Here is a 24,950-nt window from a genome sequence, read left to right as displayed (position 1 = left end):
TTATAGGGTTATCTTCCCTCTCAACATTAATACCTTCTAAAAGCTAGAAACTTGGGCCATAAATGTGAAGATGTTGATCCTTTTTCTGTACAGAGGTTCATCTTTCATTGAACTAAATGAATGGAAGGTCTGACTGTGAGTATTTATAAATCCAAGCTTTTTTGTCCATAAGCTTCTAAAGAAAACCTGACAGCATGTTTTGTTTTGTTTTGTTTTGTTTTTTCCAAAATTCTTTGCAGAACAGTATTTTTATTTCTGGTGGATTTTCCTGTTTACAGCTTGGAAAAACCCCCAGCAGATCTAGCCTTGTAACTTGTGATACAGGTGCTGCCTTTTACTGGACTAAGAGACAGGTACCAAACTTGGAAATGGCAATTGGAGATTTTCAGTCTCTTTTATGGCAGATACTGGACTGCTTTTGGAGAATCTTGTCTTGGCTGAACTATCAACAAAGATAATAGAGATTAATACAAAGAAACAAACACTTCTTGCTTCTGTCTTCAGCTTTACTGACACCAGCTTAAAGCCACTGGATAGGTGTGGGGACAATAGGATGGTGAGCATATGAGAACTGAGCAGCTAACAATGCTTTGGCTTCAGCTACTGAACTCCAGTGAGCTTTTTCTGGGAACACATGCAGCCATAGAAAGCAGTTTTTTGGGCCCATAGCTCTTGTTGAGTACGTGCAGGCATTGGCACCCCACAGATATGGAGTGCGAGTGGCAGATGCAATCTGCTGAGCCTGGATGAAATCAAACACAGGGCCACAGGGCTTTTCTGCTTTATGCTCCTTTCACATCTTAGGTTCATTTCTAAGCATTGTTTTCTATTCTAACCTCCATGACTGTCTTCTACAGGCACTCAGAGATTGGCAAGCTGCATCAAGTCAACTGAAGGAAAAAAGCAATGTGCTGTGCAAGTAACTAAAAAAAATTATTCCAGAAGATTTGGGTGATAAATTTTTTTTTACTTGTTTGCAGACTTATTAATACAGAGAAACCAGCCTGAGACCATTCTTTATGGCTCATCTCTTTAAACTTACCAGTCATCTTTAGTTTTGCATCCATGTTTTGGCTAGATAACCCTGCTATTTACATAAAATTTCATGAGTTTTGTGGAGAAAACGGTTTTTGTGAAGACAGGTATTGTACTAAATTAGTGGCTACAAAGGAGATAAATATGGCTGATCATAAACCCCAAGGGAGGGGGGTTGGAACTTCAAGGCAGGGGAGCTGCAACTTCAAGGCAGGGGGCCTGGAACTAGATGATCTTCAAGGTGCCCTTCCAACCTAAACCATTCTGTGATCCTATGACACCTCTCCAGGCCCAAACAGTCTGACCTCTGATAAAAATCGATATACCTTTTTAAGAATGCACACAAAGAAAGGGAAATTTCTGTGGGGTTTGTGGTTTCATCTCTCCCCTTTTGTATAAGCTTAACATCATCAATACCTATCTCATTTTCAGTGTCACCCTGCATACTTCACTGACGTGAGCACATTTGTCTTACCAGCAGCGCAGCAGAACCAACACACCAGTGAAAGGGATTCTTTTCAGCTACACGCCTCACCAGCACCATTACCAGTGAGGCTCCCACTGCAGCATGGCCAGTTCTTGGGATGTGAGAGGGGATGGAAAACGACATAGTCTGATCCTCAGTGTTGCAGGGTGGAGTTTGCAGAATGGTCTCTTCAAAAATTATTTTTGACTTCTAAACTGAGCCTTTTTGGTACAAAAGGCACAAAAGGGCATTTCCACACAGTCTCACAATGCAATATTGCCATCCAATGTCAGAAACTACTAGTTTATTCTTAAAAGATCACCCTGATCCCAAGTGCATTGCTTCAAAGAATCAACGGTATACCTGAGAAACTGTAGCTATTTTCAAAATGATGCAGAAGTATAGAATGCATATTGTAGCCTGTAGACAAGAAAGTACTTTTCTCCCTTCCCTTCCCTTCCCTTCCCTTCCCTTCCCTTCCCTTCCCTTCCCTTCCCTTCCCTTCCCTTCCCTTCCCTTCCCTTCCCTTCCCTTCCCTTCCCTTCCCTTCCCTTCCCTTCCCTTCCCTTCCCTTCCCTTCCCTTCCCTTCCCTTCCCTTCCCTTCCCTTCCCTTCCCTTCCCTTCCCTTCCCTTCCCTTCCCTTCCCTTCCCTTCCCTCCCCTCCCCTCCCCTCCCCTCCCCTCCCCTCCCCTCCCCTCCCCTCCCCTCCCCTCCCCCTCCCCCTCCCCTCCCCCTCCCCCTCCCCCTCCCCTCCCCCTCCCCTCCCCTCCCCTCCCCTCCCCTCCCCACCGTGCCCATCCTCTTTCCTCCCTTCTCCTTTTACCCTGTTTCAGTTTGATTGATTAATATATTTATTGTTTACTTTTTTTTTTAACTGAAGAGATGATGCTAAAGAGGAACAAAGATCAAGTCTTGGAGGGGAAAATAATCACCTGAGTTACAGACAAGTGTAATTTATTGGGAAAAATGGAGCATTTAAGCCACATACAGAAAACAACGAGAATGCAAAACAATGGGGATCATAGTGTAGCCCAAATACTAAGCAATTGCAGAAACAAGTGGAAGATTTCTATTGTGATCGTAAACATGGTATTTTTAGACAGGAGTGTGTCCTGATTAAATAATAAAGAAATAAAACATAAGTATTTTCTCACTGTTTCTTTGTGTGTAGAAGATACTGAAAGACTATTTCAGAAGTTTGGGTACGCCATTGGTTCACTTGGGTTTTATGTTGGGGCCAAAAATGGAAAAAAAAAGCCTGTGAAACCCTATAACCATCCAGTCTCAGTGGTTTTGTTACTGTGCCAAAATAAGGGGTCAAGGCATAATAGCTAGAAAAGCTCACTTGCTGTAGGTTTTACATAACAAGTTCCTAGCTTCTTTCATTCAGCCTGTGCCTGCTTCTGCAATCAAGACAGCACAGAGAGCAGATTTTAGCTATAAAGGTGTCAGTGGGCAGACCTTATTTTCCTTTGGTAAGTTGTAGTAAATTAAAGAAATGCCTTGGTGCTTGGGGGTCAGGAGGCATAGAAAGCAAACTGAAAATGCTAGAAAGAATCTCTCAAAATGTTCCAAAATATTCCCTCTCCTTCTCCATGTCTTGCTCAGAAAGGTATGGGTTTTGCTGTTTTCAGTTAAAGTATGTTTAGGAATATTTTTTATACTAAAAATCTGTTAGGCATGGTTTCCTAAGAACTGGGTTCTTCATCAGCACTTAGGAGTATTCCTTAGGGCTATGCTGCTTTGAAGAGTTGGCCTTTGCAGCTCCTAGAGATGTACCTGGCAGCACCAAAGGCTCATCCCATTTAAAAAGTTTTGCCTGTTTTCTCCAACTGCTAACTTGCAGATTGAGTAGCCTAACATACATAAGTTTAAGGTGAAAATTTCAGTCTTAGCATCACTTTTCAATAAAGCAAGGCAGAAAAAAGAATTCTGAGCCAGATTCTGTTTGCTAAGAGCATTTCCATTAGGGCAGTTTCTGTATGCAGAGGCAGTGTATTGCCCTGAACCCACTGCAGCCACTAGGCTGGAGACAGCCAAAAAGATGCAGGGAGAAACAGAAGCCTTGTTGGCAGCAAGTCTGAGACAGAAAAAAATTCACTAACTTTGGTTCTGTATCTTTTCTCTGCTGTTCAGGAGGACCTGCAGGGATCACGAGGATTTGGAGAAACATCATCCTCCCTTGGAGCTGAGCTTTTGCTCTGCTGCAGTCTTAGGGTACTTTGATCAGAGATACAATAGCAAAGCAACGATTTATTATTGTGCATTGTCACCTCCAGCCACAATTAACATTTCCCCTTCTCATTAGAGGCTTTCTCTCTGTCCCTTTTCTGTTTTCCTTTTTGTTTTTAGAAAAAAAAAAAAAAGAGAATAGCAGAAGTCATAGCAAAGGTGACAGCTCGTGTCTATGACTTGGAGTGCACCATAGGGGGTAACAGAGTAACTTCCTTGAAAAACAGGCAGATGTTGCAAGCCCTGCATACTTCCCCATCTAACAGGTGCCCCACTAGAAAACCTCCTCCCAAAACCTGTAGCTGCACCCATAACCAGAAGCAGGCACAGCTGAGCAAACTGCAGAGTCACAGACCTGGCAGCACCCTGTCCCAGATAAGTTAAAGAAGCAAAACAAAAACCTGTGCAAAAGGAAAACTTGCAAGTAGTTTAGGTTCATTTGAATAACGTCATAGTTTTGCAACATGCTAATAGAGTGTTTACCTGCATCTGTATTAGTATACATTTAAGATCTTTAAAGTCAAATGGAGGACTTCAGTAGCGCCCATTACCATTGAAAAACCTTTCTCTGCATATTATTAAGACTCACATATGTATATATTGTGTGTACAAGTGCATTTATAAAATATTCATGCATTTATATTGCATTTGTGCAAGCTTATAGGGGGGAAACTGGTATGCAGTTGAACTCAGCTTTCTGAACACACATGGTTTCTCAGGTGAACTGTAACTCATTATCATTCCTAAAACTTAAAAATCTGTCTGTGTGTGTGTCTGCTTTTATCAAGAATGAGATAATTCAATATGCAGGTCCTACTCTGCCCACATAAACTTTTTACACCCAAGTAACTACCTTGGGAAACATCAAACCTTTATCATTTAATATCCTATTGACGTGTATTTACAATCCACTGAGTATTGATTTACATCTCTGTGTGCTGAAATGTCCAGACAGACCTGGTCTGCTCCTACACCTTATGTCTCAGAATGCTGTTTCTTGAATGCAAATTATACAGGACACTTCAAATCTACAGTCTTAGGAAATGAGCAGTATTGCGAGCTTTCGTAAAAATTTTGGTTTCTGGAATGAATTTAGAGAAAAAACCCAAGCCCTCAGATAGAAGGAATTTCTACATGACGAGGTCAAGACAAATATGTGTGCACAGATGGTGGCTGACAGTACCATACTCTCAGGCAGGCTTATTAGTGCAGCCTCACTGCCATGATAACATAGATGTGCTGAACTGAAGGTGGCTTGACATCTGAGAGCAAACTGGCAATTAGTCTTACCAATTTGTGCTGACATACTTAAAGAGGGAGAGAAACTGTATGTGAGGAGACAGAGGAAAAGGAAGTAACAATTAGATATACTAAAAAAAAGTTATGGTCATGGCCATGAGATTTTCCATTTCCTTTTATAGGGACTCTTTCCCCTCTCTCACAGTTGTTCATCCCATTGTTTCCTGAAGACAAAAAAGAAGAAAGCAGCACAGTCTGTCTCAATGCCATCTCCATGTTATTAGTAGCCTCCTCAGAATCATAGAAAAAGTGGCTATGTTAGTAGGAGATAAATCCTGAGATGTTCTAGCAGCCAGGTAAACTGTAGACTGTCACAAGGGGTGGCAGGGTCTCAGACAGGGCTGGGGGAACATAGCCCTGGGTACTGGGTTGTGAAGCTCTGGTGTTTAGGAGAAGGCAGGAGTTTGCATACCTGGATGGGATCCACTGCTTCTGCAGAACTCTCTAGTTGAGCATCACTTTATTTACAGCTCCTGCACCAAAATAAAATGGCTTCTCTTTTATTTGGGCTCAGAATAAATTGAGACAGCAAGATTCTCACCCTCTCTGTCTGCTTTCCCTTGTACCAAAGGAACCAGAGGGCCCCTTCCCGTGGTCAGACAACCTGGCACTGGTTTTATGCTGAGACAGTGCCTGGATAGCCTTGACAGATGCACTATGTTTTGAAACAGAGCTTGCATTCTTAAGGCTGCCAATTGCCCAGAACAGAGCTGAATAATGTGTTTCTCAGCTTGAGCAAAGCTGGGAAGTCCCCAGCTTCCTCCAAGCCATTGGAAGTAAAACATAAAGAAAGGCCACGAATATCCTTTGAGTTAAATTCCATACTAATACCTAATTTCTAACCACAGCTCTTTATCCACCTACTTCAATGATTTTAAGAGAAGGCACATGGTATCATTTCCTTCAATTTACAGGACCACTTTGGAAGTGGAGACACTGAGGCAAAGAGCATTTCATATTTGTCCAACAAGTCTATGAAGTTACAGAACCTGGAGGAAGATCTAGGTCTCTGCAGTCCAAGTGTGTCACTCCAGCCACAAGCAGAGTTACATCTAAAATAGAAGAAACATGTGGGACTTAGTGCAATTAGCTACAGTTCCAGGCTCAACTGTTCCCTACAAAATAGGTATTTTTATGAATACCAAACTATCTAAGATATTCTTATTAAACTAAATAATATAACTGTTTCCTGCATCTACCCTCCTGGACACATTTCAGAAGGCAAAGCAATCCCAGGTATCTGAGGATATGAACAAATGCCCTTTGCTAAGTCAGATAGTTCCAACTCCCAGTACTGCCCTGCCCAGTACCTGCCCTGCCCTCTGAACTGTACATGGATTGGTTGACACAAGACAGGTGCATCCATATTTTTAATAAAGTATAATAATTTATGGTCTGATTTCAGACTTGAGTTTCTGACAGCAAATTCATTTAGTTTTGAAGGCATCACAGGAAGCTATGAAGCTGATAAAATGTTATTAGCATTACAGTTAGAAACTTATCTGATGTATTGTTAGCATGAAGGCAATGCAACAAAGACTTTTATACATAATCTATGTATACAATACAATATTTTCCTTTCTCCCTTTTGCAAAGTGTCATATTGAAATTTTCATTTAAACTGCATCTAAAATTGAAGTGGTGATCTCCCATGACATATCACCAAGATAGTACAGCCTGAGGCAGGAGTAGCTTCAATAAATTTGGCCTTTTGTGGGAGTTCTACTAGAGGACATTTCAACAGTATGTGTTGTGTTTGATTGCACTGTGGCTGGACACCTCTGACTTCCAGCAAGCAACAGTTTACCAGCAGTTTTAGAAGAGATGGATGTAATGGCTGTGTCTGAGCTTTGCAAGCCAAGTCCTACCTGAAAAAAAGACGCTGCCTTATGTTGACAAATGTATTGGAATTTGAGAAGTCACACCTATGCAGTTTATTTTTTTAAAAATCTATTTATATTTTATTTATTTATTATTAAACACTCTTATTAAATAATTTGATATTATTTAATGCTGATGAATTTCAGAAGAAAGGCAGATATAAAACATTAGTTTCCCAAAATCAAGTTTTAATTTCAGGAGGGAAGCACGGCTGTCTGGTGTCTGGAAGACACATATGAGCCAAGAGAGCACCCTCCTTCTGTCCCAGCCCTCCCACAGATTCACTGTAATGCCTTTACAGCATATTTGACTTGCTCTGACAACTGACTTGCATTAGAGAAGTGCTTAGAGATCTTCAAATGAAGAAATGCTCATAACTAAAAAGCATTTACTGTAATGAAGCCCCTTAAAAAGGCTCTGCATGCTGCAGTTGATGTCTAGTGCAAATGTAATTGCACTGAATGTTGTGGAGTGTATTCCTCTTTTGCATATGCTCAATATAATTTTCTGAATAAAACAAACATCTGTGCACAGTTGTGGAGGTGGGATTTTATATTAATTATAGTGGACGACCTTCAGTTTTTGTTTTTGCTTAGCGTTCTTACAAAATTAAAAAAAAAAGTTACAGCCCAAACTTACACTTTGACCTTTTAAAATTTACTTTTAAAAATAGAGGTTATCTTTTATGCTGAAAATTATGCCTTTATCTCTTATAATCCCATAAGTCAGATATCACAGTCCCACTTCAATTATGCTAAACTCTTATGTTAATTTTAAATCATGTAACTTAATTCCTGGCAAAGTAGGATGGTGATTTTCAAAATGTGGTTAATGAGGCAAAGTACAATCTAGATTCTGCTACTGAGATCATCTGAATCCCTTAGGTTGCTAAAGATGACTATGGAGAGGCTCTTCTTTACAAAAGTCCAGGTTATATTTTCAAAAAATGAATTTTTAAATGCAGTTAGGGGCTATGAAATTTGAAGTTGAGCATACAAAGAAGTTAAATTACTTTCACTAGAGCCATAGAACAATAGTGCAGCTAAAACAATTATGCTTCTGTGCACATACATGCTTTAAAGGCCTTAACTAGTGTCCTCCCCTGTTAAATCACAAATACAAACCATATCGGATTTTCAAGAAGACAATCTGGGGACCTGATGTCCATGTCCACAGATGCATGCAAATCAATGCCATTTTCCCTCTCATTTCCAGAAATGAAACATTTGTTAGTAATTTCTTTCAACCCCCTCCCTGACTCGAACAATAACTTTATCTAAGACCAGTTAGGAGATGAAATCCTATGAGACTGTACAGCTTTTTCAATGTAATTACACCCGCACCCCCAAATCTCTGTCATTCTCTGATCAGATAGGCTTAAAGTCTGCCACTAAAGTGGGCTCAGCATGAAAGTTAAGTTCCTCAGACACTTTGCTATCTACTAGCATTTATTTCTCTGAATTAAAGTATTCATACAAAACTCATACATAAATTGGCTTCCATTCTTTATTAACATGCTAAATTTTTTTCCTCACATTAGTATGAGCCATTTTTTTGTCTGCAAATTAACAATTAATTAACACACATCCACAACAGACAAGACAAAGCAAATATATAGACATCCACATGTTGGTGGACATTTATTTTTTATTTAATACCTTCAATGGCTTCCCTACAAAGCAAGACAGATTGACTCAGGATTTGAGGCTGAATTAAAAGAGCAGAGACTCTAGAGGTCAAAACAAGGTCAAATCCAGTTGAAATTCAGGGCAGTTTTCACATGAGTTAGGAGGCAGGATGGTATAAAATTAAAATTGTCAGGAGGTGCTCTTTAATGTCCTAATGCATAGTCCCACTTCCTTCTGGGTGAAGACACATGGGAACTCAGTAAGAGCCATTAACCAGCATGGTGCACAGTACTGGAGTCTACTAGTGTCCAGCATGACAGCAGCTTCAAGGAACCACCTCTCCAGAACAGTGCCCCAGGGGCTGAGCACTTGGCCCTGGAATGGCTGTGCTCCCCAGTGTGCCCCAGGCAGTGTGAAGTTCTGGCACTATGGGATGGAACCCACAGGAAAATCTAGAGGGATTCCTGCCAGGGAAGGCTCAAGTCAAACACAATCTTTTGTTTAAAGGGGGAGATTAAGGAACCTGTTTTTCACCTGAGGAAAAACATGCATAGGGCAATTCAACTGTCAGATATCCCCTCCCAAACACTTTGATGTTAACACCTATGGGTCCATCCAGGCAAAGCAAGAGCTCGCACAAGCAACAGCATGGGTATTTACCTGTCCAAGGCATCCTTGTAACTTCTTATTGCTGCTGAACCTTTGCACCTCCCTGATGGTGATGACACACACCACACTGCAACACCTCATGGTGATGATGGCTTTTTCTTTCTCCTTTTTGCTCCATGGCCCTAGGGAACAGGCTCGTTTCAGCTATGGGTGCTACTAGTCACAAATAGCATCAACTCCAACTTGGGCTGCCCAGTATGCTTTTACCTTTCTCCCTTGGAGTGGCTCATCGTGACACAAGAAAAAATGTGCAGAGTCTGCTCGATTACACACTGGCACCACAGAAACTGGAGGTGGCTTTCTTCCTCTGCTGAGGAGAAAACTGAGGGAGAAACATGCAGCAAGGGTATGTAGGAAATGGTCTGTCCTTTTAGCAGAGACCCACAAATTACTCCTGTGGAAGGAGTGAAGCTGTACATTTGCCTGAGATCAGAGAGAAAACAGCTGTAATTGCACCAGTTGTGACCAGTGGTTGGGAACACAGGAAAAGGACATTTTACTTGCATCACTTTCCTGTCAGACTATTTCCTTATTCTACAACATGGTATATCAAAACACTGGAGCAAGATGCTCCAAACCACTCCAGAAAGCAAAGAACAAATGACATCTTTATTGCGGAAAGGCATCGAGATTTTTCCCTATCCATTTTAGGGACATGATCCAGTGGTAGAATTGGTAGTTAGGTTAATGATTGGACTCAATGATCTTAGATGTTTTTTTCAATGATTCCACAATCCTATAATTTTGAAGAGATTTTTCCTCTTCCTAGGACACCCTGGCCACCCATACTGCAACACAGGTTGCAGGAACAACTGCATGTGTTGGTCAGGCAGAACTTGAGGGAGAAGAGGGAAGGGGAGGGTAGACGGTACCTTTTCCTTTTAGAACCAAGACTGAGGGACTCTGGACAAATCACCAATACACATCCCAGCACAAAAAAACTGCAGCATCCATCCCACTCCTGGAGTTTGCTGGCTGCTGACAACTGAGGCAGGACAGCAAAACACATGTAACTTCGGAAACTCTGGAGGCAGAACTTGGGCTTGGGAGGCAATGGGTATACACATCTTCTGTGTAACGAATTGCTGGGAGCTGGGCTGATTATTGGACCCTGGCAGATGAAAAAGGGTCACAGCAGTTGCACTGAAGTTGCTCCTCGGTACAGTCCTTAGAATGTCTCATAGCTGCCACACTAAAACTTTGTCCTATGATCAAAAGTGAAGACTATTTTGAATATTGGGACCACAGTATACATGCATGTGTCATGATGTATCCACTGGAAATTAGAATCTTAATTTTAATAAATGTGTCAGCTCTCTGAAAGGAGGGTATATTTATCAACTCCAGTGCATCAATCAAAATGGGGTAGTGGACCGACACTTTTTAATGGTAATCAAACAACCAAGCCCTGCAACTGAGGATGCCACAAACATTTTAGAAAATTAACCAATGCTTCTTTATTAATAAGTGACAGAAAGTAAAAATAAATTCAAAAGTTGTTTCAAAAACAATTTCTAAAGCAGACACACACACAAAGAATCATGCTACTCTGAATGGTTTTTTCTTAAACCATTAAAAGAACATTAGGTAAGAACAGCTGGCTGAGCTACGGCTCTCATAGTATAATCCACAGTTGTAAAAGGAGCTTTTTCAAGCATTTTAGTGCAATTTATGCTGTTTTCAGGTCTTCTTTTCTGTTCATTCTCCTATAATTTAATGCCAATTGATATCACTCTAGCTTATAAAATCCTCACTAAGTCAACTCCACTTAGCAGTAACTTTGTTTCCTTTCAGGGCTAATATCAAAGCAGTTGTTTTGAATCTCAAAATGATAAATAACTAATAGAAGCCTGAAGCTATTCTGGTGCTATACAATTGGTGATGTATAATTGAACATTAAGTAATCCAAGTAATAGAAGTTGTAGGTCAGCTGTCTCTCCTCCTTAGACAATTCCTTTAAGTATTGCCTCACTACTTCTGGACTTGTTCTCTCATCAGAGGAATGTCTGTCTTTGAATTTAGGGAACTTCAGATCAGCTGGAGCACCTACCAGCTGCAAAAAGTAAGTGGCATCTTCTTCCAGGGTTTCAAACTTTCCTATAAAATCATAGTTGATGAGGCAGGGATAGCAGAGCTTAGAGATTTGCTCCCAGTGAATGTCCATTCCTACTGGTCGATGGGAATCTAATAAATATTGGATAAATTCCTTGAACTTAACTCCCGATCCTGTCTTCAAAGCCTCTTCATCTGCATTATGTCTATACTTCTTAATTATTGCCTTCCCAAATACTGGATGGTAATAGCTGTTTGGATGTTCAAACTTGTCCCTGAAGGCAGATACCAATCTTTCCATAGGATCACGTACAAATATAAACTTGGTGTACATGTTCAAGCGTGTGTTTATCTCTTTTAGGTTATAACTGTCCAATTTCCTTAGGTGCTTTCCATAGTGTACATCATCATGGGAAATGTTGTATGCTGAAGTGGCGAGTCCATTGAGCACCATGAGGATCCTTTTCCAATTGGAACAGCCTGCTTTTGGCACTTCGCAGTACAGGACCTTGTGCCTGTCCTCCACGTAAATTCTTGACACCAAGTGCACCAGGTGGGTCTGCACCTTCTTTCTGCTGTTGTATTTCTTACAGAAGTCATGCAGGAATGATCTGCGCTTTTCCTGGGTGATATCTATGTCCTTCCACTTGCCACCCTTGACTATTGTCTTGTTTAATGGGTGCAGTGCAGGAGGTAAATACACTCCTCTGAACCAGCTGAGAGGTGCCTCATTCATCTTCTGCTGGTCAGGCAGTTGGCTCATCAAGGAGGCAGCTACCACACTGAAAGGGTCAGCCTTGCTTTGCCAGTGCCTGCTGCTTGAAACAGCCATCTCATGTTTACTTAGGCCCAGAGGAGCACTTCTGCTCCATATCGCTTCCCTTGGCATCGCCGGAGGTTGGAGTGTGAAATCCTGCAAGCATGGAAAGGAGCAGAGCTTAGAGTGCAGTGACAGTCCAGCCCAGCCCATTCATGTAGCAACGGCAGCAAGGTGAGGTGTGCTTGCAACCAAGCCACAAAGTCTCTTTTGAACCACTTGATCTATACACCTAATTCAGGAACAAGCTGGGCTAAATACTGAAGTACATGCTGCTTGAAGCTTACCTGTTAGCACACAGTAGGTCTTCCTACGAAAATAAATACCTCAAGTCACACGTTTTAAGAACTCAAAAATGGTTCACACAGGGAGGCTGAAAGTCCTGGTAGGGGTGGCCAGGTGTATTTTCTCTACTGAACACATTTTCCCCCATGACAGCACTGTTTGAGTTGTGTGGTTGTTCTCTGGAGAGCGCTGACACAATCACAGTAGCAGGTGCTGGATCTACTCCCATTCTCCAGTGGTGGTAGGGGATGAACCTAGGGCTCCTAAATAGCTGATATTAGGCAACTCCTGTCTGCCTACAGACAGATGATGGAAGTGGGATGCATTGGACTGTATGTACATAGAGGTGTCTGCAATGCAGACGCCTATATCTGAGCTAGCTGCTTTCACAGCTGATAAGAAAAAATAGGTGCCTTTAGAGGCTAATCCATCTGACTTATTTCAACATCAACATTAATGATGCCAACTAAAGAAACATCAACTAGTGACCCCACAAAGAATGTGAAAACATGAGACTTTCCTCCCAAACATCTTTTTCAATGTCCCCAGCCACTGCACAATCCACAAACTGCAGGAAAAGTAAGGCTTGCATCTGCGTTTTGCCATCAAATTCTTCAGGCTCTTGTATCATTGTCCTAGTTCAGCAGGAGGGACCAGCTAACCCTGTGTGGGGGTGATCAAAGCTGTGTATTCTACCCCCTCTATTCATTTCCCAAGGTCAATGGGCCATTAGCAGCAGCTGCCCAGGGAGCCATTATCACCTTCACAACCAGCCTGAGGGGGGCGGAGCTGCTAATGGGCCATCAACAGCTCAACACCCCCTGGCTCCCAGAGTTAATCACCCATTGTGTGAGTCCCCGCCCAGGGGGAGGGACTGAGTGCTCCCTGAGGGTACATAAGTGGTGGGTAAGAAGACCTCAGGAACTTCTCGTCGGATCCAGAGCAGCAGCAGGACCTTGACAGGAGGAGATCACTGCTCTTGCCCAGTCCACAGCCCTCACCTGCACCAACAGGTTTTTCTTTTCCTTTTGCTCTGGACTTGGGGGAGCCACAGGGGTCTCAGCACAAGGGCAAACAAACCCCCTTGGGTTTGTGCCCCAGGACACTGGGTTATACTGCTGGGATTTTGTGAGTTGAAAGCAATTTCCCTTGTGTGTCAGTGTTGTTATTGTAATATTATTATTAAATTTTAGCTCTGACTTATAATCTCTCTTGTGGTGAGTTCATTTCCCCTGCTGGTTCACCTTTAAACCAGTACAATCATGCAAGTTGACTGAAAAGTTTCTTGAAGTTTGGGAATTTCTGCTTGCTCAGTCCCAAGTGGATTCTCATGTGTCTACTAAGGCTTGTAGATTTCTTTCTCCCATCAACAGACAAGCCTGATGCTTTGGGACACCTATACAGCTGCTTATTTTCATTACACATCTGGAGAGGGAGGATGCTGGTCAACAGGTTTTTAAACATCCTGTTGCAAACACCACATAGCCAAATGGTTAGATGGACAGACATGCACAGACTGCCTGACTGCTTTCATTAGCCTGCCTTTTTCTGAAATCTACGTAAAAAGGCTTTTATGCCATAAACTGATTAAACATTTACTGGAAAGTTGATTTGTGGACTGGCAGATCCTAAGTGTGGATTTGGGGGGATAGGAAAGTTCATAGGCTGATGCAAATAAGACTTAAAAATTCAGAGGAAAAATGTAAGAAATTGTAATGAAAGGAACACAATTTGAATTCCAGTTTGAAATAAAGCCTATGAAAAAACAAGCAGTTCCAAGAACAGTTAGCCTATGTTGCAGTGTAATAATTTCCCATAACAAAAACAAACTCAGGGATCAGGCTTTTCTGTAGTGCTGTAAGCCACTGACAAGCAGGTCTTTTTTTCCATTGAACTGTCTAAAATTATTTTTGTGTTGGTGAAAACAAATGAAAGAAGAGAGCCATGCAGTACTTATACATCTGTGAGAGAGGGAATGTTAGTGTTTTTAGAGATGCGAAAGGTTACTCGAATTCATTTGATTTGGTCAGCTTTTCTACTTTATTTTTTTTTGTATTATATCTAATATTATATTCTTTAAAACAAATGAAGCACATGTGTCTGGAGAGTTATCCCTTCTGCCCTAGGATGGAAATAATTCAGGAGCTTAGTTAGAGTATAACAACAGAAGGTAGTATTAGCAGTAAACCAGGATATAATGATGAGCCTAATGGGAATTTCAGCATCACAGTGAATGGCAAAGTGCTGTTCTTAGAAGTGCTACTGCAGAACCAGAGACTTGCAAATAAATTAAATGTTTTTACCTTAAAAGGAAAACCTGGAACTTAAAAAGATGAAATGAAAAGTATTGAATACACAGAAACCAACCCACAATACAAGGTTCAACAGAAGTAGGAATAAAGCTATAACAATGTTAAAGTAACTACGGAATGTAAATTAACCAGTGTGGCTCTAGGGAATTTGAAAATTTAGAAAACAGTCTCCAGGGATATATGACTGTACTGGTGTTCCTCAGTGCATAGAAAATGCAAGAGAGAGCACTACCTCATTACTTCCTATGGTACGTCATCTGAATTTAGCAGTCTATTTCAGGGCATGTTTTAGTGCAAAGAAACTTGAACTATCTGAATTTCAAACCAAACCCACTAAAATGAACCCTATATTTCAGAGGAAAGTTCAGTCCACCATCCTGAACTAGTGGAAAATGCCCCACCAGGGCAGGAGAGAAAAGGACAGGCGGTAAGGTGTGGTCTTGATTTTGTTTCATTTCTAACAGTCTGCCTGGAATCCAGGACCAACCTCAGGGGATAACCCAAGACAGTACCAGAGGACGATTATATTTTAGTTGCAGAAACTGTGAATGTAGCTTTAGCAATCTCCATTAAAAGATTTTTCATGGAATTAGAGACTTCAGAGAAGTATGGACAAAATCATTCAGAGAAATCTCAGTTAACACCCTAGAGGAACAACATATGCACAGTGGGAGTCACTTGAAAGCTGCTCCCTCCTAGTGAAATGAGGCAAAAAAGAAAGATTCTATTAGGAGAAAAAAGAACCCCAAACAGAAAAAAAATATGAAGAGGGAAAACAATGGCACTGGAAGTTAGTGAAATTTGTAAAATACTATTAGTTGCTTCCTCTTTTCACCTCCCTTTCTCTTTGAGACACATATCCCATACTGAATACAACACTCTTGGCTAGGAAATGTTTTTGCTCCACAAAGGACAATGTCCTTGCAGTAAATGCTGGCTGTTACTTGTTCTATCTAAGAATGGGAATGGATAAAGATATTTTCCAAGGACGTAAATGGCTTGTACGTTGCCATGGAAGTTTTTAAACTCAAAAATGAAGAGATCAAACTTTCCTATACACTTGCCTGAGTAGCTGGGTTAGTACCTAATAAAGGTGAGTTGAATGAAGAGATGAATCAAACTTTTTTTTTATGAGAAATGTTTAACTAGAAAGTTTTCTTAGGAAACTAACAGGAATTGTTTAATAGGTGGTGTCATATTCCCTAAGCAAAACTACCTGACAGTCTGACAATTATGTGCATGAGCGAGCTAAAAATCGCACACTCTGAAAGGATTTTAATGTTTTACAACACTAATCTTACACAAAGAGAGGTGCCTTCTTTGCCTTCCTCTTGGTGTCAGTGATTTTTCAATTCCCATTTTATGACAATTTAAAGATCTGAACATCTCCATGTTACATTCATTTTTTGTTCATTGTAGGAACAGGAAAACAGGAAACTTGCAAAAGCAATAAACACTTTTACAAAAATTCTTGTTCATTATATCTGCATTCCTGACAGTCCGCCCCACAAGCTGCTGAGCACTGTTGCTCTGGAAGATGACTAAACATACACCAAGAATAGGCAGCATGCAGGTAATACTGGACACTATCTTTTGATCCAGATCTTTCCATACAAACAGTCCTTAGTAAACTCTTTGAGCCATGTGCCCAAGACAGGAATGTCCCTTTATGGCTTTCCAAAGAGCTGCTAAGTTTGGGAACCATTACCCTGTGTGGGAGATGAACTCCACCTTGAAGTTACCTTGGATAGATCCAAGGCTGTCCTTGAATGCTGGCAAGCTATGTAGCAGGTTGTGTACATTAAATCTGAGAATTAAAATCCAGTGAAATATTGCTCCCTTGCCAGTATTGTGCAGAGAGCCCTGTCCTCTGTTTGCATGGACAGATTTGCAATGAAGTTAAGAAATGGCCCTGAGTCCAATTTAGAAGAGTAGGCATTTTGTTTCACCTTACCTAAGGCAGGAACTGAAAACAGATTTAAAAATTGGTTTAAATACAAGGGAAAAAAAAGAATTTAGTGTGGTGTTAATGTGGTGTTTGGCTAGTAGCAGGCAACTCAGTGAAGCTGTTGAAAACAAAAGGCATTTTTGAGTCATTAATGGGTTCATGGATTTTTTTTTTAATTTCTGGAGATTCCCTGCTCCTCCCCATCCACAGAAAGATTTCTCCTCACTGTACAATAAGTAGCCAATACCTTCTTTTATGCACATTGAAGCTGTCCTTTCCTTTAATACCTTCGCAAGCCACTGGCATAGAAGAGATTGACTACTGCCAAGAATGGTTAAGATTCATCCAATTATGCTTTGTGGTGATTTTACAATGCATGGGTGGGATCTCATCTAGACAGTCTGCAATTAAAGCAACTCATCATGCAAAAAGATAATGATGTATTGGGAAGGCTGATATTCCAGGGTTGATTTACAAATATTTAATGGCCTGCAGTATAAGAAGTGTCATGTTTCCTAAGTGCTTTAATGCTGGATATGCATTTTTACTAACAAGAATAATAAAATTAAGTAAGCTCAACAAAAAACATAGCACAAATAACAGTGCACAAAATAAATATTCTGTTTTCTCATGCTTTTCTCTGCTGCCAAATAACTACAATGTAAGTATTAGTAATGCATGGTTTGTCCTCAACATCTAGCTAGTATGTCTTCTTTCTTGAAACACCCTTCCTTAAATACTCCTCTAAGATGCTGTTTAGGAACAACTGCATGAGTCACTTGGGAAGCCTGCTGTGCTCTGTTTTTTACTGTGGCTTGAGCTTGACTGCTGCAGGTTTGAGTGACCTGAGAGTCCTCTCAGCACTACTATACTAAATAGCTAATATGGGTGCTCTGCAAACACATAGATATTCTAAGATCATAAAACCTTCATTCTTCAAGACAAAAGTTCTAAAAATTATTTAGAAGGACAGAATATTTGTGTTTTCTGACCAATCCAGACAGGGGTTCTATAATACATGTTCACAGAAACTTAAATAGAAGAACCTAAGTCCTCCAATGATGAAATGACAGGATTTCAAATCACATGCCTGGAGTATATAGTATCCTCACTTACATCCCAGTCTTTTGCTATTAGATGTGTCTGACAGTGCCAAAGTTCAGCATAAACTGAGAACACTGGGTATCTATTTCACAGTATGAATGTATTTCTTCACATTGCTTCTTATGTGAAGATTGTATTATAATGATCACATTGCTTCAAAACCTTACTTGTTTACTTAGGATCTTTCTGTAGAAAACTGACAGAGAAAGGGTCTTATGGAACAGGTTCATTTTCCAATTCTCTCTCTTCCTCTATAACAATCAAGGGAGCACATAGAGATCAGTCTCTTAATTCAGGTTTTTAGCTGAAAGCGGCTCAAATACTGGAGTACTATAAAAGAAAACACCCTTGGATAGTAGGTATGTGTAAGTCTTTCAAAACTCTGAAACCTATAGTTTCAGAATAAAACATCAAGTTCTTCACATAATGGCTAGATGGGGCTCTGAGCAACCCAATCTAGTTCAAGATGTCCCTTCTCATTGCAGGGAATTGGACTGGGTGACCTTTGAAAGGTGCCTTCCAACTCAAAATATTCTATGGCTCCATGATAACTGGGCATGGTTTGAAGAATTTCTTCGTCAGAGGACTATGATTGTGGCAAATGGCTCAGACTTGATATGTAGCTTAAATATGAGGAAAAGTTTGCATTATTCCTATCTTCAGCAAGCCAGTGAAGTCTAGATCTTTTACTACCTCACTTGAGCTGCACAAATATGTATTGCTGCACTTACACATCCATGTGCAAGTTTTCTTAAGCCTGAAAAAAGGAAAGATTATCTTTAATTTCTTTTGTGATAGGAGACTATTTGCAAAGTATAATTCAGAATGGCCATACTCCACTACTACTACATTACCTGAGCTAACATGTAAATATGTTCAGAACGCTCTCATATCATAGCAGCTGTTTAGTGCAATGTTACTGAGCTAAAAAAGCCCCTACATGATCTCCCAAAGGAGAGACTATCCAAGCTGCCACAAGTAACAGAAGATACTTGCTGATAAGGTGCTTCACCTTCTTTGCAGTGGAGATAAATCTCTTGATTCATCACTTGTGCTTAAAACAGCTACTCCAGAGATAGGCACCACTTCCCACTCACCTCCCAGTAGAGTCATGAATTTTTGCCTTATCTAATTTATTCAGGGTATATCACTAATGCTACATTCTTCACAAGACAGAGATGTCACATGTATTCCTTGTGATCACCGCAAGTTTAGTAGAGGTAATTTTGTCAGAGATATCTTGTGGCTCATACACAATTCCATTATGGAAGAGGAAGAATGTAACAACTGTGATTTGAACTTTCATTCTTCTTTCATCCCTAAAGTACTCAAAAAGCCACAAAATAGCAGCAAGCTTATCTTTTCTCTGAATTAAGATGTATAAATATTTTGTATGTGGAGCTATCAGTCCTGACAGGCAAGACCTTATTGTAACAGACACCATATTTTCCTATGAGATATATATCCCTAAAACACATGTACTTGTACTAAGCATCTCTAAGATTTACTAAACAAGTTGAGGGAAGAGAAAAAAAAAAGACTATACAAGATATTCAGAATTTCCTGTAGGGACTAAAAGGCAAGCTTCATAGTTTGTAGCTGAATTACAATTAAGTTCAAAGGAGGTCCTTGTGAACTCTGAGCTAGACATAAATAAGAATAACTGATCGTAGTAAGAAAAAAAAATACTGCTGGTAGATTTTAATTAACAGATACTGGTAATTTTACATACTGCTTTTCAAAACACAGCTTTGTGAATCAGTGACTATTGCCCCTTGAATCTGTTAGTAGAAAGTTCAGCATCTCATTGCAGGGTTACTTGGAGTTATGGAAAGCACACAGACCAAGCTAGGGAAGAGGGAAAGAGGTTTTTTTACTTTTTATATGGTGTGGTCAAGTGTCAATGAGTGAGCTGGTGTGGAAAAATTTGAGAGGAGAGCCCCTGTTCAGAGACGGTTTTGGAAAAGAACAACCCAGGCTCACATGCAGTGGGGAAAGTGGAGAGGCCCAATGGGATAAGATAAACAGTAACATTATCATGAGCATAGTAGTAGTCCCATCCCCATTTAATAAGGGGACAGGAGGAATGCATCTGGCTTTGCACAGGGCTCCCCTCTGCTCCCTACCCTGTCTTCATCTACAGAAAGCACAAAGTCACCCATGCTAATGAGGCAGGACAGCCTGCACAAGCCACTTCCACAAGCTGATTCATGTGGTCAGCAACTTGGATGAAGGCACTTAAGCTCTAATTTTACTTGCCAGTTCTTGTCAAATCTGGCATTAACTCCCTCCTGTTTCAATCCTCACAGTCAAAGCAGTTGGTTTCTCCAAAGCATGCTCAGAATGGGAAAGCTAAGAAAGATTAAGGCACAGTTAATAGAAAAAGTACCATTAAACATGCTATTATTATCAGAAACTAAGATATAAGTTTGCATGACAAATTTGAGATTCACCAAGACAACTGCAATGAAGTATTTAAAATAAAAACAGGCACACCATTCCCTTATTATTAATAAAGAAATAATTGTCAAGGTCAATTGGCAGTAATTACACTTCAGGATAGTGCAGTTCTGATGCTGCTTCTCTTGCTTTCTGACAACAGTTTTATGGTGCTGGTTCTTTGCACTATAACTTGCAGACTTGCAAATAAGCACAGAGCCACTGCAGCTCAGACAGCCTGTGTTTGGACAGAGTCTGCAGCCAGTTTGCATGGAGAGCATGTCTTTAGATGTGTAGCTAAGATGCACAGCTAATAAAAGGCAGATGCACTGTTAAAAACCGGCATTTGTCACATCTCAGACATCTTAACAATTGACTGCATTTATCCCAATCTCCTTCCTATACAGTAACACTTGTTGTGGGTACAGGTAAACCGATGTGTTTGAACTGTTCAATTCTGAGTTCAGTCCTCCTCTGTGTTAATAAGTCAGCCACTGTCATCAGTGGCCAGAAATCTGCAATACTCACTCATATTGCTATACAGAACAATCTCACAGCAAAGCAGCTTAAACAACCTGAAATTCAAAATGGACTCAAACTAAACATGCAATATTCATTTTATGAAGCATAAGACTAGTAAGTTTACTGTATGTATAGAGGGAACTTAAATCTGAAGATGACACTTCCAGGTGATCTTTGTATATCACATATTGGTCTCTTATCTGAGTTCATGAAGTAATATGTTAATGTGCCTAGTTTTTCATAACTTAAAGCACAGAAGCAGGCCAAAGACCTGAGCAGTTCCCTCTGTTGACAAATGCAATTCTCAAAATTCTTACTTTCAAGTGTATTTGAAATAGATATTTGGAAAAAAGAATGCCTCTTGATGTTCACAACATGTCCAATGGGGGCACACCCATACCCACAGAAGAACAGGCCGATGAGGCTCAGCCATCTCCACTGGGAAAGTGATGAATAAGCAGAGCTTGTTGCAGATCTGGACTTGAGCTGGACTTAGGCACTTTTATTTCCTTCCAAACCTGCCCCCCTGAATTACAGTGAAGATACAGCTACTGAAGTAGTTGCTTAGATGTTTGTTCTCAAAACCCAACTGTGGAGCTTGGATGTCCATTAAGATATTTGAAATAAAGATGAGATAAAGAGAATGTATTATGTGCGGAACCAAAGTGATTCTAAGGCCAAAAGGTTTTGAGGCAGATACCAAATCCTTTCCTCGATTGCTGCAAACATCAGGTTACAAACAAGCTGTTCAGCAAGATGTTCTCACAAGTAGTGACACAAGTGATAGTCTAGTTTTGGAGGAATTTCAATCACGTTTCCCCATCCAATCTCTTCTTGGCCAGCACTCCTAGTTCCTGCCTGCACCCAACGGGCAACAGGGGACAATGTGGTGGCTTACCACCTGCATTCGTGCTTGCCCTGAAATGGATACAGAGTTGGGATACAAACAATTGCCTTTTCCGCAGCAAGGACAGAACTTCCTCTCTGACCAGCCACCACCCCTCACATCACTGAAATCTTCTCTTATAGCTGTGTCAAAATTGGCTAAAATTGTCCTTGGCTCCCATGACTGAGAGGAAGATGGTCTAGCACCACATCTGGACAGGTCTCCCTAGGGCACCTTGGGCATTTACAACCAAAAGGGCAAAATGTAAAAAAACAAGATAATAAAAAACTGTATTCCTTCCCCATAAAACCCACCACCTCTTTGAGAAAAGAGGCCTGAAATGTAATGCAGTGCTTCTGCACACATGACACACTTTCTCACATTAGTGGCTGTGGTAAAATTCACAGGGAATTTTTTCCTGGTAAAAAGAATCCATTTCTGTTTTGTCTGCAGGTAAACACACACATCTTCCAGCATAAATGAGACATGTTGCTCTTTTAGAAATAATAAGAAAAGTTTTAAATGAAACTAGGTTCAGATGAGGAATATTAATGTATATTCAGGCATGAAGAATTCAATTTCTCCCAAATTGCTTTCGAAGAGACAGTAAGATCTCTAGAGGTCTCAAAGCATTTTCCCTTCAATCACAATTAACATTTAATTCAAATTAGATGACTTTATTGGTAAATAAAAAAGAAACAGAAATATATAATGCACTCTAGGTTGGCAAATATGTGTTTTCCTACATTTGCACTCTTTTAAACAAATTCATGTGTTCATTTTTAGATAAAATATTAATATTTGATAATTGATTGCTTTAATAAATTGCTGTGGTGAAAAATAGGCTGTGAATTGAGAAAGGGAATTACCCACTCCACACTCTGTTCTTACAGTGACCCAACAGTAGCATACCCTGTTTTGCTGGGTCAAAGTCATGTTTATCACAGGTAAAAGAAAATACCCAAGTTTATTCTGTAGCAATTTTTTGTACAGCTATCTGTTTGGTATGTGTTAATCTGCAAGCAACGCCACAGGGATCAGTGTGCCACTCAAACACTAACTAGTTCAAGCACCGTTCCTCCTTGACACACAGGAATAATAAGAACAGCACCGTGATTAAGGGTAAGTGCACCAGCCAGAGCCAGAGTCAGAGTGTTTAGTTTCATAACTTTGGGCAAGTCCCTTGACCTTCACACTTTATTTTTCCATGTCTGCAAACCAATGAAAGATAATAATTGCCTACCCTATGTGAATATTGTGATTCCTACTTTCTGATTAACACTGGTAGAAAAACCTTGCCATTTTACAGAGCAAGAAGGGACACAGAGATCTGAGAATCAGGATTGGAATCCAACTTCCCAGCCCATGATGCCTTTCATTGCTCAAACAGACCATTTCTTTCAATACTTCTGTTGAATGTTCAATCCAATGCATGCACAGCAACTCCATGCAGCATTACAGGCTGGGGACAGAGTGGCTGGAAAGAGGCTCAGCACAAAAGGACCTGGGGGTGCTGGTTTACAGCAGCTGAACATGAGCCAGTGGTGTGCTCAGGTAGCCAAAGCAATCAATGGAACCATGGTTGGTATCAAAAAGAGTCTGGCCAGCAGAACCAGGAAATTGACTGTCCCTCTGTACTCAGCACTAGTGAGGCCACACCTCAATTTTGGAGCAAGGAAGACTTCCCATGGTGGACAAGGATCATGTTAGGGAATATTTAAACAAACTGGACAGAAACAAGTCCATAGGACCTGATGGAATGCACCCATGAGTGTAGAGAGAGCTGGAGGATGTCAGTGGGAGCCTGTTCTTGAAAGGCTGGGGGAAGGTTCCATAGGACTGGAAGAAAGCAAGCATCAGTTTCATCTTCAAGGAGGGTTAGTATGGGCATCAAAGAAATTATAGGCTGATCAGCTTCACCATATTTCCTGGGATCATGACAGAGCAGGGAACTATTCCTCCACAGGTGCATTTCAGTTTGATAAACTTCTGTTGTCCATTTCTTCACCGTACTGAGGTCCCTCTGAATGGTGGCCCACTTCTCTGGTGTCTCAGCTCCTCCCCCCCAGTTTTGCATTCTCTGACAACTCCCTAAGGGTACACTCCACCCCATTACCTTGCTTTGTAATGAATGAGTTAAACAGTATTTTATTCAGCTGTGACTCCAGGGGTACTCCAGTGGTGACGGGCCTCCAGGTGGATTTTGTGCTGCATAGAATCGTGAAGGGAAAATCATGCCTAGCCAGTCTGACAGCCTTGTACAATGAAGGTGATTGGCCCAGTGGGTGTGGGGAAAGTACTGGAGCTTGTTTATCTCAAATTTACTGAAACTTTTGGCACTGTCTTCCATAATGTTCTCATGAAGTACAGGCTAGGTAAGTGTTCAGTGAGTTGGACTGAATTGGGTGAAGTGCTTAGGCTCAAACAGTTGTGTATAAAATCCATCTGGAGGCCAATCACTAGTGTTCTAGAGTCAATGGTGGGTCTGAAACTGTCCTACATCTTTATTACTGGCCTGGATGATGGGACAGAGTGTACTCTCACCAATTCTGCAGGCAATACAAAACTGGAAGGAGTGGCTGATACACCAGAGGGTTGTGCTGCCATTCAGAGGGAACCCAATGAACTTGAGAAATAGATAAACAGGAACTTTATGAGATTGGATAAAGTCCTGTAGCTGGGGAAGAACAAACCCAGGAACTAGTACAGGCTCAGGGCTATACAGCTGGAAAGCAGTTTGCAGGAAAGGACCTGAGTGTACTGGAGAACAAGCTGACTGTGAGCCAGAAATGTGCTCTCATGGCAAAAATGGCCAACAGCCTTCTGGGCTGCATTAGGCACAGCACTTCCAGCAGATCAGAAGAGGTGATCCTTCACCTTTGCTCAGGCCTCATGAAACACAGACACACTGGGAGTGCTGTGTCCAGTTCTGGACTTCCCAGTGCAGGAGACACGGGCATACTGGAATGAGTCCAGTGCATAAATATAATTTTCTGCTGTGTGACTATTAAGCACTGGCACAGGTTGAGCAGAAGTTGTGGAGTCTCCATTCTTGGAGGTACTCAAAATCCAGTGAGACATAATCCTGGGTAACCTGCTCTAGCTGACTCTGCTTTCAGAAACGGCGTTAGACAAGATGATCTCCAGAGATGCCTTTCAACCTCAATCACGTGATTCTACGAAGTACATGAAAGTGGGTTAAATGCATAAGCACTCTTGTAGATTTTCAGATTCCTAATTTTGGGTGAACAAAGTAAGTATCTTTATTCTTATCTAGTATGCACATTGCCTCATCAGAAACATTTCTGTGTTACTGGTTCCCCAACCCCATGTGCACAAAGGAAAATGCTCTCTGACAGAGATCTTAAAAGACT

At 40.9% G+C, this 24,950-nt stretch overlaps 1 protein-coding gene and 1 long non-coding RNA gene across 5 annotated transcripts in view; both read right to left on the bottom strand.

Moving 5' to 3' along the window:
- Positions 1–2,397: 2,397 nt before the first annotated feature.
- LOC139671577 (uncharacterized) lies at positions 2,398–9,268 on the bottom strand. 2 transcript variants are annotated; one of them, XR_011697754.1, is made up of 4 exons: positions 9,203–9,268; positions 6,023–6,085; positions 5,446–5,506; positions 2,398–5,197 (listed from the first exon to the last, which is right to left on the bottom strand). It is a non-coding gene; the product is annotated as an uncharacterized lncRNA (long non-coding RNA). The 2 variants fall into 2 exon arrangements; XR_011697753.1 differs by having other exon boundaries at positions 5,446–6,085.
- Positions 9,269–10,680: 1,412 nt separating this feature from the next.
- CHST9 (carbohydrate sulfotransferase 9) overlaps positions 10,681–24,950 on the bottom strand; it is an 88,810-nt gene continuing 74,540 nt past the window's right edge. For all 3 annotated transcript variants that reach the window (XM_071554626.1, XM_071554628.1, XM_071554627.1), the window contains one exon: positions 10,681–12,176. In XM_071554626.1, the coding sequence (XP_071410727.1) occupies positions 11,079–12,176 (1,098 nt within the window). In that variant the 3' untranslated portion in view covers positions 10,681–11,078. The remainder of the gene's footprint in view (positions 12,177–24,950) is intronic.

The sequence above is a fragment of the Pithys albifrons genome, chromosome 4 (genome assembly GCF_047495875.1).
Source record: "Pithys albifrons albifrons isolate INPA30051 chromosome 4, PitAlb_v1, whole genome shotgun sequence".
NCBI lineage: Eukaryota > Metazoa > Chordata > Aves > Passeriformes > Thamnophilidae > Pithys > Pithys albifrons.
The sequence above is the reverse complement of the archived record's forward strand: the minus strand, read 5'-3'. Positions and strand labels throughout refer to the sequence as shown.